The sequence below is a fragment of the Anopheles bellator genome, chromosome X, assembly GCF_943735745.2.
Source record: "Anopheles bellator chromosome X, idAnoBellAS_SP24_06.2, whole genome shotgun sequence".
Classification (NCBI taxonomy): Eukaryota; Metazoa; Arthropoda; class Insecta; order Diptera; family Culicidae; genus Anopheles; species Anopheles bellator.
Window position 1 is genome coordinate 1,612,117 of NC_071287.1, and position 13,765 is coordinate 1,625,881.

The following is a 13,765-nucleotide window of genomic DNA, read 5'->3' on the forward strand; positions in this document are numbered from 1 at the left end:
TATATTGCATAGGATAGGGAGTATTGTAAAGATCCCGGTAATTTTCGCCACAGTAGTATACGTGGTGTGTTCAAAAAGTTCTTACAATTTTGTATTTACGTGGGGGGCTACGTGTATTCGAGTTTCGATCGTTTTTGTTGCGTTACGTTATGTTACTCGCGCAGAATGAGAATGAGTGATATAAGTAGTCAAACATAGTGCCAAACAAATCGAAAATTGAATACACGTGGGTGCCTGCGTGAATACAATATACAATACATACAATATATATATATAGAGAGAGAGAGAGAGACAGAGAGAGAAAGAAAGAGAAAGCGAGAGGGAATTATATATTATACAAATAGAAAAACTTGTACGTATTTGCTTACGTACGTCCTTAATATCAGGCCAGGTAAAGTTCCTTTACACCTGTTGTTGAATCGTGTACGAAAGAGGTTGGGTCGGGTGAGTGTGGGGCGTGGGGGAGGAGTGCGGTGCCACACTATTTGTCTACCTTGGGACATTTTCTGTTTGATATTTTTTCTTTGTTACAGTTAGTTGTGTTTGTGGTTGGTATCCAACACCAGATAAAATACTTTAGTCAGCTTTCTCTACAAAGAATCATTTCACGTTGTCATTTTCAATCTTCTTTCCCCATTCGGCCATTTAGTCATTTAGTATGCGCAATTGGTGCCCTCTTATGTTTGCCTCCTCTGACCATTTTATCTCTTTCTCTCTCTTTCTCTCTCTTGCCCTCTCTTTCCTGTCTTTCTTTCTATTTGTTCTATCATTTTTTATACCAAGGTGTTCACCGGCGTTCAGCTTCGGTCTACCGGTACTAACAAAGCATAGAGGGTGTTTTCGTCTAGTAGAGTACAAATGTGTGTGCTGTCCAGTGCCGGCTGCGCCGCTAACTAACCGCCGTCGGTTGCGGCTTTCATTTTGGAGCTCGATAATTACGATATCAGTAAATTACTATCAATAAATTACTTGTTCTGTTTGTTACTTGTTCTCGTTAAATCGCTACTCTAGGGTTGCGTCGGATTAATGGATTACATTTCGTTTTCGAGAGGTTGAGAAAAAACCAAACACGAATGATAAACCATCTTGCTTCCGATCAGGTAGGTGTTGACTATATAAAGCACATTTTCGTACTATCATTTTTCCTGTTTTTCCGCGCTCCAATCCGCTGATACCAATTTCTTCGAAAACGCTCACTGTCGTGTGGTGTGTAATGTCTGTGGGAAACGGCGTGTTTTACGGTGTGCCCGTGCATTAGTGGGGAAGTCTGGAAAATGGCACCAGATGGCGTGGTTGTGCTGCAGCAGGTAGTTTTACAATATGAAACAAACGCATTTCATACCTTTCGCTGGATGTATTCGGTCGGTCGATGGGGGTTTCCGTGGTGTTTGCCCACGGAGATTGGAAATGGACCATGGATTCTAAAAGTTACTTAGCTAAGATATAGTTGTATTGGGTTGGTTTTTTTTGTGCGAATAGCGCCCTAATTGGAATGTTGGTGTGTATACTTTGACTAGGTCTTTTTTTCACAAGCTGCATACTAATATCTATAAACACTGCTGTATTAGAAATAGTGGGCATAATTTAGTAGCGAACAATTCACTGCTTCCCTCACGCCGGCTCTGTGTGCTAACATACACTGACACAGACGCACACCTATCATTTTGCTTGAGCGCACTAGGCTATGCCTAGTACCTGGACTGTGTCACCTCGTAGTAGTATACCTCTCCCTCTTCTCTCCGCCTTCATCTCTTGCCCGCAATGCGTCAACCTTGCTCAACACCGCTACGAACATCGGGCGTATAACGAATAGACTTGACGTGATTATGATTCTTTAGAACTGATCAACAATGATTAATATACAGATACGATACACAAACACACTCACACACATACACACACGCACACAGATGGGGACTATGCGTGGAGCATTCGCCTGTACACCATAAGAAATCGCGTTGCTTCCGATCACGTTCGATCTAATATGCTACAAAATGCCAACCCCCACTCCGGCAGGTTATCGTATCCGTTTCGGGGGGGGGTACCCCCGGACTTTTTCTGTGGGGAGGGCATACCGGCCTTTCCCGTGATGGTTCCACTGTTCCACATGGCGGATCGGAATGTGTGCCGTTTTCCCCTTATTCAAATAGTTAAATTTTGATTTGAAGTCCCATCCGCTATTGTTTCGATACACGTTTGGTTTTTTTTTTCGTTTTCTCCCCCCCTCCCTTGTTGCTTCACCGCTCTTCCACCACATGCATACTCACATGTACACTAGATCTGCGAGCACATCAATCACATGCTATCTAATTTGGTTTTTGGTTTTTGAGTTCACCGCATAAAAATAATTGATGTTCTTGGTCCGCTGTTTTGTATTCGTGTGTCACCGGTAAAGCAGAGCAATTTGCTGAACACACACACGCACGCACGCACACACACGTTTGTTGCATTCATTCCTTTTTTAAAATAAATTACTCTCTCGTTGTACGCTAAAGAACACCAGGAATATAGTAGTGATACTTTACTTAGTTTGCTAGCTTGTTCAATTTGTTCTCTGTGTGTTCTGCTTGTTCAGTTGCGGATTTGGTTTGTCTGTTGGTTGGTTTGTTTGTTCGTTTGTTTGTTCGTTTGTTTGATTGATTTTTTTTTCACAAATCCTGAGTGTTGCTCTTTTATTCCATTTGTTCGCTGCCCCTCCGATACTCTTTGGTTCTCAGTTTACCCGTTACCCTTGCAAACTCCTTATATTTCTCTATTTTCCATCTCTTCTCTCTCTCTCTCTTTCTTTCTTTCTTTGGTTCTCTCTGGGGTGGTCCATCTGATTTGGCTATTGTTTCAATCAGCCTCTTGTCTTTGTCACCGTCACCGTGGTACGTTCCTCAGTGCAATTCCTTCATCGCTGTTTGAGTCACTGGAAAATGTGTCGTTTCATATGGATGCGTGTGGGTTCGAATGTGCAGCTACCAAATGTTCGATCCTGGCCAATGGCCACCAATTCCTACCACGTTCAATTCCTGGCTAGGTAGGTTCCAATTCCGTTAAAAAAGATTCGTTTCACTCAATGTTTCTGTGTCTGACGCATCAGCCATTGAAGGATGCCTCCGCCCTTTTTGTCGTTGTAATTGTTTAGTCACATCATTAGTGGTTACTGGTTGTAGTTGCAGTTTCTACGCGTGCGTCGTTGTTTCAGGGTATAACAACGGTAAACTCGTTGTGTCTGTTGTGTTTTACAGCCTTCTCCGGCTTATCTTAGGGTGTGGTTCCAAATGTAAGCTCGACACGTTACACGCTGATCGTACATGCCACGAACAGTTACCAACACTCACAACACCAGGCCTGATCGAAAATCAATGATCCGCTCGTTGCCTTCACGCAAGCAAACACTAAACAGATAGATCCAGTAGCGGAAGAAGGGTGAACAAATCGAGCACTGGGGAACGATGCGCGAGTGTCGTTGTGAGCGTGTTTGGCATTTGGTTTGATTCGCTGCTGCTATCTAGTGGTTGCTGAAGGCTGCTGAGTTTCCGCGAGACTCCATGTGACACGGTTCTCGCAGCGGTGATGGTCCTGTTAGGTGTCCGCGATCTACATCTACTCCACACGACCTAGTTTAGTCTAGCCGTCTCTAGTTCACTACGTCCTTTTTCCTAGCGCGTACGCCCTGGCGTGGCGTACCGATACTACTACTACTAGGCATGCGATGTGGTCCTTTAAGGCGTGCGCCCCGAACTGATCACCCTTGTTTGAGAATATGCAGGCTTGCTAAGTGCCAGTGGCTACAATCTAAAGGGTAAACTGCGTTGTTCGATAAAACTGGGTACGCGTGCGAGCGGAGCGAGTGAGTTACGTGTTTTTTTTTTTGGTCGAGTGTCAAGTGTGCCAAGTGTCGGGATCGCCCGAAGTAGACTTAGGAAGGGCTTGCGTGCCAGGCTGTGCCGTGCCGTTGCGTGGAATTCAGAGAGCACCTAGCCTCTCTCATTTTTGTTCCCCTCTACTAGTTCCCCCCCGTCCTACCGTAAACATGATCAAATACGAAGGAGTGTAGCGATGCGCACAACAACATGAAAGGGGTTTCGCGCGTTCGCTGTACTTCGTTATATACTCTTAAAGTCTTAAAATATTTCCCCCTTTTTTCTGCTGATAAACGTCTAAGTAGTATTTGGTGTGTTTTTCTTGGTGAGTATGTGTTTGGAAAATCTCCGGAACAACTTTCGCCACCCCCCTCATAAATACGGCCCAGTGCTCTAAGATTGAAAAAACAAACTTTTTTCCATCCTGTCATCCAGCGATTGATATCGTGAGCCCCGTTCCGCAGAATGCACTGTACAGCAATCGCCTAGCTCGCTCACTCTGCCTCCCCTTTTTTTTCTATCGTAGTTGCAGTATCCCCGTTCATATGTAGTTGTGTTGTAGTTTGTGTTTGGGTGTGTTTAATTTACACAAAACCGTTGTCCGCGAGATGTATTAAATTCGTCCGTTATAGAGTAGACTGGTAGAGCAAGGATACTCTATGCCATACCCAGCCCACTACCGACACTAGGGGCCCTGCAATACCGATGACGTTTCTCGTGCCGCGCACTCATTATTAGCTAGTGGAACCATGCCGTGCGAAAAAAAGGAGTTCTAGATTCTATAGTTCTGTGTCGACGAGTGTGGCTTAGAGTAAGGTATCTTTGTGAGGGCAGCGGGTGCGTGTCCTGGTCTGCGGGCTCTGCATTAGTCTGTGAGAGAATCCTGTCGGCTCTCCCGCTCCCTCCGCCGCCAGCCTGTCGATGGTCCGTGAACAAAAGTGCGCTAATTTGTTCCGATTGTCCGTCAGCGGGGAGTGCGGCTTTTGATTGGTCGGAGTTGATAAGAGCGAGACCGACTGCAGCGAGCGCCACTTAGGCGACGTGGTGAGCCTCGGACCTGTGAAGAGAGTGAAACGATGTAGACTACTAACGAAGTGCTAATGTCGTTAGCGGTGACGCTAACACAACCTCGGGTTTAGCTGTACGTTCTTCTTGGTCGCCATTTCATGCTTATCCACCTCCGGTGTGCCTCGTACAGTGGCCAGGAGTGCTTCCTGAGAATCTACGGGAGCACAGAAAGGGGAGGGCTGAGTGATCGCGATTGCTAATATGCTAGCGGGGGGCTACGGTGTACTTTTACGGGCCAGTGGACGAACCGCCGGAAAGCTGAACGTTTCCGAGCCAGGTGGTCCGGACAGGGAGCGGTTCAGGGTCGGCAGCTTGGGGTATGAAGTTGCTACAGCACTACAGTCTCCCCCGACTGCACTGTCCGGGGGTGGCAGGCTAAGGGACGGTGATGGGGCAGAAGGTCGGCACTCGGTGTCCGCACGAGCCGGCGGCTGCTCCTGGTCCAGTAAAAACAGACAGTCGGTCACTATGTCGGTGATGAAGTGCAGATTTTCCTGAGCACGGTCGATGCGATAGAAACGTTGTGCAGTGCACGCTAGAAATGGTAGGGAATCGAAAGCGTAAGTTGCGGCTCGTCCGTGGTGATCCGTAGGACTTGCGTACCATCGATAAAGCACCAGTCCGGCGACAGCTTGGGACGGTCCGAAGTTTCGCCGTAGTACTTGTTGATGAGTGCACGGAGTTGCTCCAGATCCACGATGCGCGTTTCAAGGCAACCCAGGCACACCGCTGATTGTCGTAGTCGCTCCTTGTCGTAGTGATGCTGCTCGTAGTCGCGCATCATTATCTTCATAAGGTTAACGCTCAGGGATTCAATCTTGTCTTGTCTGTGGGATACAAAAGGGATACGGCAAAGAGTTAAACAAAAAAGGGGTTTAGTGTTGGGAGAGGAGCGAGGGCACGACACTTCGAGCCGCACTTACGACACGTTCGCTTTGCCCGATTTCTTTTTCGCTAACATCACAGCCTTGTTCAGGAGGGTAAGTTCGATGATTGATGGCTTCAACTTGCACGCCTCGCCATCCACCTGCATCGGGATGCTCTTCGACGTGACTATCTTCGCCGTGCGGCACTGCGCAATGCAGGTCCCGTGACCGCCAGCCTGCAGCAGTGGCAGCTGGTAGGTGGTGAGGCCCACTACCTCGATCATCCCGTCGTCGATGGCCGGCTCGTACTGGCCGCCCGATTTGTTCCACGGATGGGTGCCACCGCCGTAGCTGCAAGAGAGCGACACGTGAGGTCAGCAAGTGCGTCAAAACGTCAAAGTGTACGGTACCTAGGAATGTTGAGGAACACTATCGCGTGCACCTTGTGCTCCTTCAGCTTCGGCGTCAGATCCTTGCCGTCACAGTCCAGAGTCACAAACTCGGCCAGCCCCTTCCACTTGCGCTTGAGCAGATCCTTGCCGCCGGCCTGACCGTAGAACATCTTGTTGCGCAGCCGCGAGTTGAATTTCTCCGGGTGGGCCTCCCGAGCCTCGTGGAACTCGAGGGCGATGTGCGCGTCGACGCCGAGCGAAAAGTAGTTGTTCACCACGTTGAGCGGTAGGTTGTCTTTGCCTGTGTCGCCCGTGCCGGTGCTAGGGCCGGTCTCGGATCGGGTTGTGTTCGGAATGACGCGCAGCATCCAGCGATCGAGTAACACCGGTTCGGAGGTTTCCACGTTGGTGAGCACCTTGCCGATCGGCTCGTCCGTGTAGCCCTGTGGGTGATGTAATGTAGGTAATAAGTATTGTGCGTATTAGTATCAGCATTCCCGGTAACCAAATAAACGAAAGTCTGTCTAGTCGACGACCGTCAAAGATGCAACAAGTTGGCGTCTAGGATCGAAAAAGTGTTAAAAAAAAGAGTTTCATTATCGCAGCTTCAAAGAACTCAGTGGTCAGATGCGAAGCTTGCATCAAGTGATAGGTGCGCAACCGGAGATAGTAACTCTCACACGTAAAGGAATTCAATTAGAGTTTGAGATAGATTTTTTTCCAAAATGCGTTTGAGGCACGCGTTTGAGATTAAAATTATAGAACCGGAATCGGAGGTAGAAATTACAAAAAAATTGGACATTGAAAAAGACATTGAAGAATTGGTGCAACAGTGTCATGTTTGTCAGTTACGTCAACCAGTCGAACGGGAAATAGTCTACCAAATGGAAACCAGCCAGTGATCCGTTTGAAAGGATACACGTGGATTTATTTTATTTTAAGTCGCGTACGTTTTCAATAATTATGGATGCATACACAAAGCTTATGGATGTTAAGTTATTGAATATGTCAAAAACTGCAGATGTGTGCTAGAACCTAGACTAGAACAAATTTTTTGCTTATTTTGGAAATCCTAAGGAGCTAGTGTCGGACAATGGTCCACCATTCAATTCCGAAGCATTTTGTAGTTTTTTGAAGAAAGAAGGGATTAAAGTTACGAAATGAGAGGTTTAAACCATTACCAATAGAAAAGCAGGAAAAGCAAAGGGACTGTCCCAGAGAAACCAGGTCAAATGGAAATCGAAAATGTGAACATCGAGCACATAAATATGGGGAAAGCGTACTATATAGAAATCACTTTAAGGAACTGCTGAGATGGATACCAGCAAAAATTCTGAAACAGATGAGTCCCACTACCTATATCATTAATATCCAAGGAAATGCAAGGCATTTAGTGCACGTGAACCAGATAAAGAGATATGTGAAACCTCGCGAGATAGTGGATAGAAGTGATGATGTCACGCCCCAAGAAGCAACAAGAGACTATGGAAGGAAACGAAGAAGAAGCGAGTCTAGGTCTCCAGTCCATCGTCCAACGCATGTGTGAGAACGAGAAAGCGTTCGAGGGAGTGAGCGCGTGTGTTGCAGCCATCACACCAAAAACTGCTCGGTGAATGGCGACGAGAGCAACAGCAGCCGATGGCGCAGACGTTGGGGGTGGCGCCCACCGCACCTGCCCACCGGGAGTGACCGGGCAACAGGACAACAAAAAAAAAAAGATGTAAGAAGTTCAGCGAGATAAAGAGGAAAATAAAAACCTAATTACGGGCAATAATATAAACGACGTTTAGAGGGGAGAATGTAGTGTAATAGGTAACAAGTATTGTGCGTATTAGTATAAGCTAAATAAATGTTAGACGGAAGCCGCAAGCAGGATACTTACTCCGCCCCACCCGAGGGCCCGGGCCAGATCGTTGCCGGTGCCGAGTGGCAGCACACCGACGGCCGCCGGTGGCACAAAGTTGAGTTGATCGAGCACCGAGAGCACCCAGCCGACGGTACCGTCACCACCGCAGGCCAGCACTCGCAGTAGTGGCACCCGCCGGAACAATTCCAACCTGCAAGTAAGACGAACCGTGAAGCCCCCCTGTGTGGTTCGGGACGCCAACCCCTGCTTGTACTGCCACTTACCCCATTCTCGGGCCACCCTGGCTGAGGTCAAACACCTGTCGCGGGTTGAGCAACCATTGGAACTTTTGGATCAACTTCGAACCCTGCACACGGGACAGAGGGGCATTAGTCCAGACAGAGAGGGGGTGAGAGATAGACACATACCTGGTTACCGCCCGACTTGGGATTGATGAACACTAGCACCGGCGTCAGTTTCACCATCGGCAGGGGCTGCACCACAAAAGACGTCCGGGATTCGTGCGGTGGCGCTGCAGCTTTCCGAGTGCCTGGCACCTTCGGGCCCTTCGCTGCCGCAGCGGTCGCTCGTGGCACCTTGGGCGCCCGCTTACTGTCCTTGCCGCTGCCCGGGGACGCGTGTTTCACGATCCAATACGGTGGCACGATGATCTTGCCGTGCTCCCCGAGCGAACACTCCTCGACGATGTGACTCGCGTGGAAGCAGGCCTCTTTATTGTGGTACGACGACTTACACCAGGTGCACGACAACGCCACGATCTCCTTGGTGCTGCTGAATGACAGCTTCGCTTGCAGGGACTGGAGAGAAGAGTGGTGGTTAGTTGAAAGCAGACAGAACGAAGGGTTTGCGTTGCATCACTCAGTGGCGGCAGTCAACCACAGACCACAGAGCCGCTGGGAAACCCGATACTCCGGGAAGGGTACCTACCTTACCACACTGGCCGCACTTGCCCTTCCCGGTGCGCCGGTGCACCCAGTGGTGAAAGAGTTTCGTGCCAATGCCCGTCGCATCCAACGGTACGCCTTCGTGGCGAAAGGTCGGTTTACACAGCAAACTCCGCTCGAGCAGCAGCCCCAGGCAGGTGAGATGCGATGTGATCTTGCACGCCGCACACTTGATTCGCGGGCCAGTTTTCTGCTAGCGAGGAGAAACAATGAGTGCCGTCGCAAGTCACTCGCACGTCGCTCACGCCCTTACCAAGCAGTCGCTATCGCCCACGTAGCACCAATCGCCTGAAACGGCCGTCGGTGCCCAGAGGTGCTCTCCAACCACGGCACGGTCGCTCCAGTCGGGTGTGCACCGTATTCGGTATCGCTGCTCGAAACCGCTGCCCCTGTGGAAAAGGGATCGGATTAAAACACGGGGCTCGGCTGGCTGGTGGGGGCGAGTGATCGGTCTTACTCTTTGCCACCGGAGCTCGTGACTAGCTGCACGAACAGTCCACCATCGCCATCGGTGCCCCCCGGCCCTGTGGGACCTCCGGTCGCGTTCGCGTCCGTCAGGGCGAGTGCCTTGTAGCGGGCTTGCTCCTTCGTCGGCAGCACAATGTCCACCGAACGGGAACGGATCCCGCTGGCCGCCCCAGTCACCGTGAGCAGCGTGAGGTCCCCGTTCGGTGACTGCAGTTCCTCCGTTTTGGCGCTCTTAACCTTCGCGAAGCACGAGTCGACGGACGCGGCACGATCCCGTCGCAGGTCCGGGACCTGCAGATAGATGTTATGCACCGCGTCCGCCGGCTCCGGATCTGCTGCGGGGACCTCCACTCCTTCACTCCCGCAAACGCAGACATCCGGGAGGGGTGGGGGCGATGATGGAGGTGGCGGGGGCAGTGGCCGTGACGGGGGTAGCGGCGGCGGAGGCGGAACTGGCCGTCGGGGCCGGGATCTGTCGCTGTCAGGCGAAACGGCTGAGTTATCCTCGCTGCCGGTGGCTCCCCGGGGGTGATCCTCGCTAGTGGTGATCACGGGGGGACCTTGCGTCCCCTCCGTCTCGATGACGATCGCTTCCTGGCGGGTGATCGACCGACGACGAGTGCGGTTGGCCTGCGATGAAGCTTCGTCCGAGGCCTCCGTCGTCTCGGGGACTCCAGCATCATCCTGCGATGCTGACCCACTTAGCACCGAGGCTTCACCGAGCTCAGCGGGCTGTGCTGGGGGCAGGGTGACGGTAATGGCACAGGGTGTTGCCGGTACCACCACCACCTCAGCGCCTTCCTCACCCGCCGCCGTGTCCACCGATAGCTGAACGCTGCGTTGGGAGACGCGAGGAAACAGCCTGGCGTAGTCGCTGAGCTGAACCGAGGACGTTCCGGAGTGCTCGGTGTGGTACAGTTCGGACGCGGTGTGCCGACGGTAGGTGCTCCGAGCCGACCCGTCCTCCCCGTCTTCATCGTCCTCATCCTCCTCGTCATCCTCCCAGTCACCGCACTGAGGCACCGGAGCGCCCATCAGATATCGCTCGTCGTCGTCGTCGTCCTCGCCATCATCCTCGCCGTCATCCTCTCCCTCTGCTTCCTCTCCCTCTACCTCCTCTTCGTCATCCACTGCCTCGTCGTTGCCGCCGCCCCCGCCTCCGTCGTCGTCGTCATCGTCTTCACCCGCTACCCAGTCCCGCCAGTTGTGGCCGGTGCTGAGCTGCAACGTCTCGTCCGGGGTCGCCGTGTCCGTATGGTGGCGCATCTGGAGGTACTCCTCCAGGTACATGCAGTGTACGCACAGGACTGGCGGCACCTTCTGGCTGGATCGGCGGCGCTGGAAGCGCTTCGGCACGTCAAGGAACGCGGACACCACCGTGGCACCGCCATCACCAGCCTCGGACGAGCCGGTCAGATCGAAGCTGCGTGACCGCTGGCCACTCGACGGTCCCGGGCCTAGCTGGGGCACGTGTAGAAGGCTCCGCGATGGCTGCCTCTCATCCGCCGACACCGGTGGCAACAGTAGCTGATTGCTTCCCTTCCCGTGGGACCGTTGCGCTTCGAGCTGTATCTCGTCGAACGATGCCGAACGGATCTGTCGAAGGTGAAGGTGACGTTACTCGATCGGTAGGATGATGCCAGATGGGGCGACTCACCTGCTTCGGTACCTCCAGGCTGCTCTGGGTCTTCAGTTCATCCGCCGTTGGTGTCCGGGACCGGGTGAAGGTGTTCCGTAACCGGTACATCGTGCTGCTGCTGCTGACACAATGGTACCCTTTCTTTCCCTCTCACTCGCTCTCGCTCTCTCACGCGCGCGCTCACTCTACAAAGACTACGATGTCCCGCAGCACCGACACACTATCCTGCCCGACATTGCCCGACGGCCTCGTCGACGCCGCCGCCGACAGCTGAACCCGCTCAGTCCCCGTCCGCTGCTCTCTCCCGAGGTCCCGACGATCGACGATCAACATCAACTGGGTTGGGTTGCCGTTGGGTAGCACAATCAGGACCTCAAGAAAACACACACAATCAACAGGCATCAGGTAGAGGGTAGAGTACGAGAGTGTCAAGCGACTAAGTTCACGATACTGACATGACGCAAGTGAGCTAATAATGGTGGTACCACGCCCGATAAGAAAGCTAGGGGGTTGGGGGGGGATGGGATGTCCTCTTACTACGTGTACTCCGGTAATTAGTTATGGCACTAGGGCGCTCCCACCCCCCCCCAACAAGCCCCACGTCTGACTACCGATGGATTAGTCGGTCGGTCAACGACTGACTTTGGCTCAAATTTGCTTGAAAACTATCTTAACTGAAATGAACTTAGATTTTGTATGAGACGTTACGTTACGTTTGTATGGGAGCCCCCCCTCCCCGAGGGGGTGGGAGGGTGAAACTTTCCTATTCACAATCCGGGTTCACATAAACTACGCTGTGCAAAGTTTCACCCGGATTGGTTCAGTATTTTTGGAGCAAAAGCGATACAGACAGACATCCATTTTTAGATATATATGGGGTTTTATATATAGTAGGTGTCGGACACCTTCAGTAATTCTAGTGAACCACTCATGAACTAAGTCGGGCAGGCGCGCGCACCCGCGCAACCCCGGGTGCCCTGTGATGCTCCTGGATATCCAGGAGTGTCCTAAATCCTAAACACTCCAAACGCCTCGGAGTGCGATGCGAGACGCCTGGTGATCCGGGAGGGTACAGGATGCGGGATTTCGGGGGGGTGGTCCTCTAATTAGCAGCTGCGGAATACGCGCACGCTCGTCACACTTGTTGTCCGTCGTCCCGCCGGTGAAGCGAGCAACTACTCCACAACGGGAGTCCCATTAAGAGAGTCCCGCGTCCTTCCACTCGGGGGGAGGGGGGGGCTGGCACACATCCTCAGACACATCGATCGTGTGCGCGCGCTCCCTCCCTCGCTCCCTCGCTCCCTCACTCGCTCGTTCGCTCGCTCACCTGATTCACATTGTTGTGAAACACATACTCGTGGCGGCCACACCGCCACTGCCACCGCCGCCACCGCCACCACCGCCACCACCGCACGCACTGGGCGACACTCGGAACAGCAGAGTGGTGGCCAGGGAAAAAAGCACACCAAACAGAAGGGCGACGACAGCGGGCTGCTTTTAGCGCTTGTTAAAATTTTGATGGTTGGCTCGTGTTGTTTGTTTTCGTCGCGGTGCGCTCAGTGCTGTCACTGCTGTTGTTGGTGTTGGTGCTGCTGCTTCGCTCGGTCGGTTGGTCGGTCGGTGTTACGGCAGCTGCTGCTGCAGCGATGGTGATGGTGGGCACAGAACACAGAACGCACACTCTCGGTGTAGGCGGGCGGCCGAGGCCAGTTTAGCACCGAGCACTAGAGCCTAGAGCCTTCACTAACAGTCACTCTGGCCGCTCTTCAGTGCGGCAGGAACGGTCACAAAACAGCTCCGAGCCGTGCCGTGGTGTGTCGACTGCGCTTCGGACCACGTCGAACTCATCCCGACCGTATCTGCCTGACGTCTGATCCGCTGCTGGCACTCGCGCTCTCTGTTTTGGCGTCCGGACTCTCGTCTGGCACAACGTCCGTTTTGCACTCACCGTTGCGAGTCTGCGCATCTACGCACACCAGCACACGGCGAGTCGGCTGCTCCGCGCGAGAGTGTGAGCTTTTCTCGTCGTTTCTAGTCACCGTCGTTGCTGATCCACAGAGGAGCAGCTCAGCAGCAGCAACGGAGAACACTTACGGGAATTGCGTGCTACCAAAGCCTACCATAGCAGGGCCTGCTCCTCCCCCCCCGCGCTCTATCAAAAGCTTCGGCACAGGGACACCACCCATTGTATGTCCGGGATCCGGGACAATGGCGGAAAAACAAAACATCAAACAAACATCAGCAATTAGCGGACGAAGCGGGAAGAAGCGCTCCGAGGAGGAGCCATCGTAAGGCACGCACCTTCCCCCCTTTCACGGACCACAATACAGAGAGGGCCGCGCCAGGATGTCGAGCGATGACGTGCACATACCGTGCGAACATACCCACCACCCAACGACCCACCCACACATACAGGTGTCCCTTGGTCGCGCTAATCGTTATTTTGCATTCTTTCCCGTAGCGCTCCCGCTCAATACTACCACCGCCCAGCCCAGCTCAGCCCAGCCAACGGTGCCAGGACTGAGAGGACGATAAGAAAGAAAGAAGAAAAAAAGCGTAACAAAGTGCGAACCGGTTCCGTTGCCCCACCAGCACCACCCGGCAGGACCACGGAATGGTTCGGAATCCCGAACCCCGATCGTGTCCCGTTTCGGCTTCGGCAGGCAGAGC

General features: G+C 52.5%; 1 protein-coding gene across 1 annotated transcript; it reads right to left on the reverse strand.

The window, feature by feature from the left end:
* Window positions 1-4,883: 4,883 nt before the first annotated feature.
* Window positions 4,884-11,203, reverse strand: LOC131213249 (eye-specific diacylglycerol kinase-like). The gene is given in 13 exon segments (XM_058207257.1): window positions 4,884-4,908; window positions 4,980-5,073; window positions 5,146-5,454; window positions 5,523-5,746; window positions 5,843-6,136; window positions 6,196-6,620; window positions 8,060-8,234; window positions 8,308-8,390; window positions 8,452-8,841; window positions 8,972-9,178; window positions 9,242-9,361; window positions 9,406-11,052; window positions 11,114-11,203. Coding segments are annotated over 13 exon segments (4,083 nt in total).
* Between the last annotated feature and the right edge of the window lie 2,562 nt (window positions 11,204-13,765).